The 1,496-nt window shown below is 40.5% G+C and overlaps 1 protein-coding gene across 1 annotated transcript in view; it reads right to left on the bottom strand.

Annotated features, from left to right (window-relative positions):
• LOC101852218 overlaps positions 1-1,496 on the bottom strand; it is a gene marked incomplete in the record, with an annotated part of 13,856 nt that overhangs the window by 7,316 nt on the left and 5,044 nt on the right. The window contains 1 exon segment of the mRNA XM_035973254.1: positions 1,399-1,473. Within this exon segment, the coding sequence (XP_035829147.1) occupies positions 1,399-1,473 (75 nt within the window).

Genomic DNA, 1,496 nt, shown 5'->3' with positions numbered 1-1,496 from the left:
AACAAACACTACTCATGCAGCAGGTCAAGATGTGGGACACTCGCCAAGTAACTCCCAACAAACCATTTACACACACTTCTCTGCATTTACTAAATTTAAGCTCAATACAGAGAAACCTGAGTGTCACGAAGAAGGAGGAAAGTGGTATTGGTCGCATGTGCTCAAGAAATACTTAGTCAAAATTCAAATTCTAAATGTAGAAACAGGCATGAAAAAATACATTATATAGGTACAGAGGAGTCCACTTAAAACGCGTCCAGAAATAACGAGAAGTCTGTTATAAAGACACTATTCAAAAACCCCATTTTTTCCCTACTTTATCTTTGTAAATAAAATATTGCAATCAGACACACACGAGTCAGTTATAGCAGAATATTGCTGCTACTGAGCACACTGCATAGGCCAATTACATCATATGTAAAACCTCGCCAGTTGAGAAACTTGTTGGTGATCTAGTGAAACAAAGAATGGAAGTGGCCACGTGTGTCAACAATGAAGGCCGGAGCGAAAGAGTGGGAAAGGTGTGGTATGCGCAGATGTAAGAAGAACGCATCGCGTGATAGGCCAGCCTAGCATAGATTATCTAGGCCCACCATGCCTCTCACTTCTCCGTAATGGGATGGAGAGGTCAAAGTGCTGTGACAGATGGAGCAAATATGTAATGTGTGCAGGGTTTGGTGTATAGGCCTGCCCAATGTGCGCAAGCAGAGGGAACGCACCACAGGGAGTGGTAGGGTGGGGGACAACACAGCGGGAATATCAGTCTACAGACCTTTCTTTCTGATTGCCAACGCCGAGCAGTCAACATCCCTAGCGCTAGAGAAAGAAATGTGATTCGATTTTCGATCAAATAAGACCAAGAGGCCATGTTGAACAAAATCATCATCAGGGGAGATAACAAGAAATAAACAGAACACCAAACTCATAGATTAGGCTTACTTTATTATTTCCCTTGAATTTATTACTGATCCCTTATAACGAGAATCCTGCAATAACAGATATTTCCCACCAGTCCCCTCCCTCTAGTTAAAATAGGATTCCACTGTAATATTTTTTACAGAATGAAACAGGTTTTTTTTCACGTTCCCATAAATTTTGCTTTCAGGGCTCCGATATACATCACTACCTTAGAATTACAACGTTCTATCCGAAATATTTCGGCCGTTTTGAGTTACTAAGACCATAAGGTCAGAGACCAAATATTCTAACTGCTCTATAAAAATCGTTAGCTTATTCGGAGTCAATATCAAGATATAAGCAAAGAGCTGCATTTGATTCTTGAAAAAGCTTGACATGTTGTGTAACTGAGAAAAGTTTAAAATCAAATTTCTCAAAACTAGGTACTGAGCAGATAGAACTTTGTAATTCTAGAGTAGATAAATAAACACAGTCAATCACCTTCTGTTTCTGCTGTGGAGGAGGTGGGGCGTGCACTACTGTCACTGTGTTGTATGTGGCTGCAGGAGGAGGGGGCTGAAACAGACATAATATATAAT

The sequence above is a fragment of the Aplysia californica genome, unplaced genomic scaffold (assembly GCF_000002075.1).
Source record: "Aplysia californica isolate F4 #8 unplaced genomic scaffold, AplCal3.0 scaffold01082, whole genome shotgun sequence".
Taxonomy (NCBI): Eukaryota; Metazoa; Mollusca; class Gastropoda; order Aplysiida; family Aplysiidae; genus Aplysia; species Aplysia californica.
This window is presented reverse-complemented; position numbering and strand designations above follow the sequence as displayed.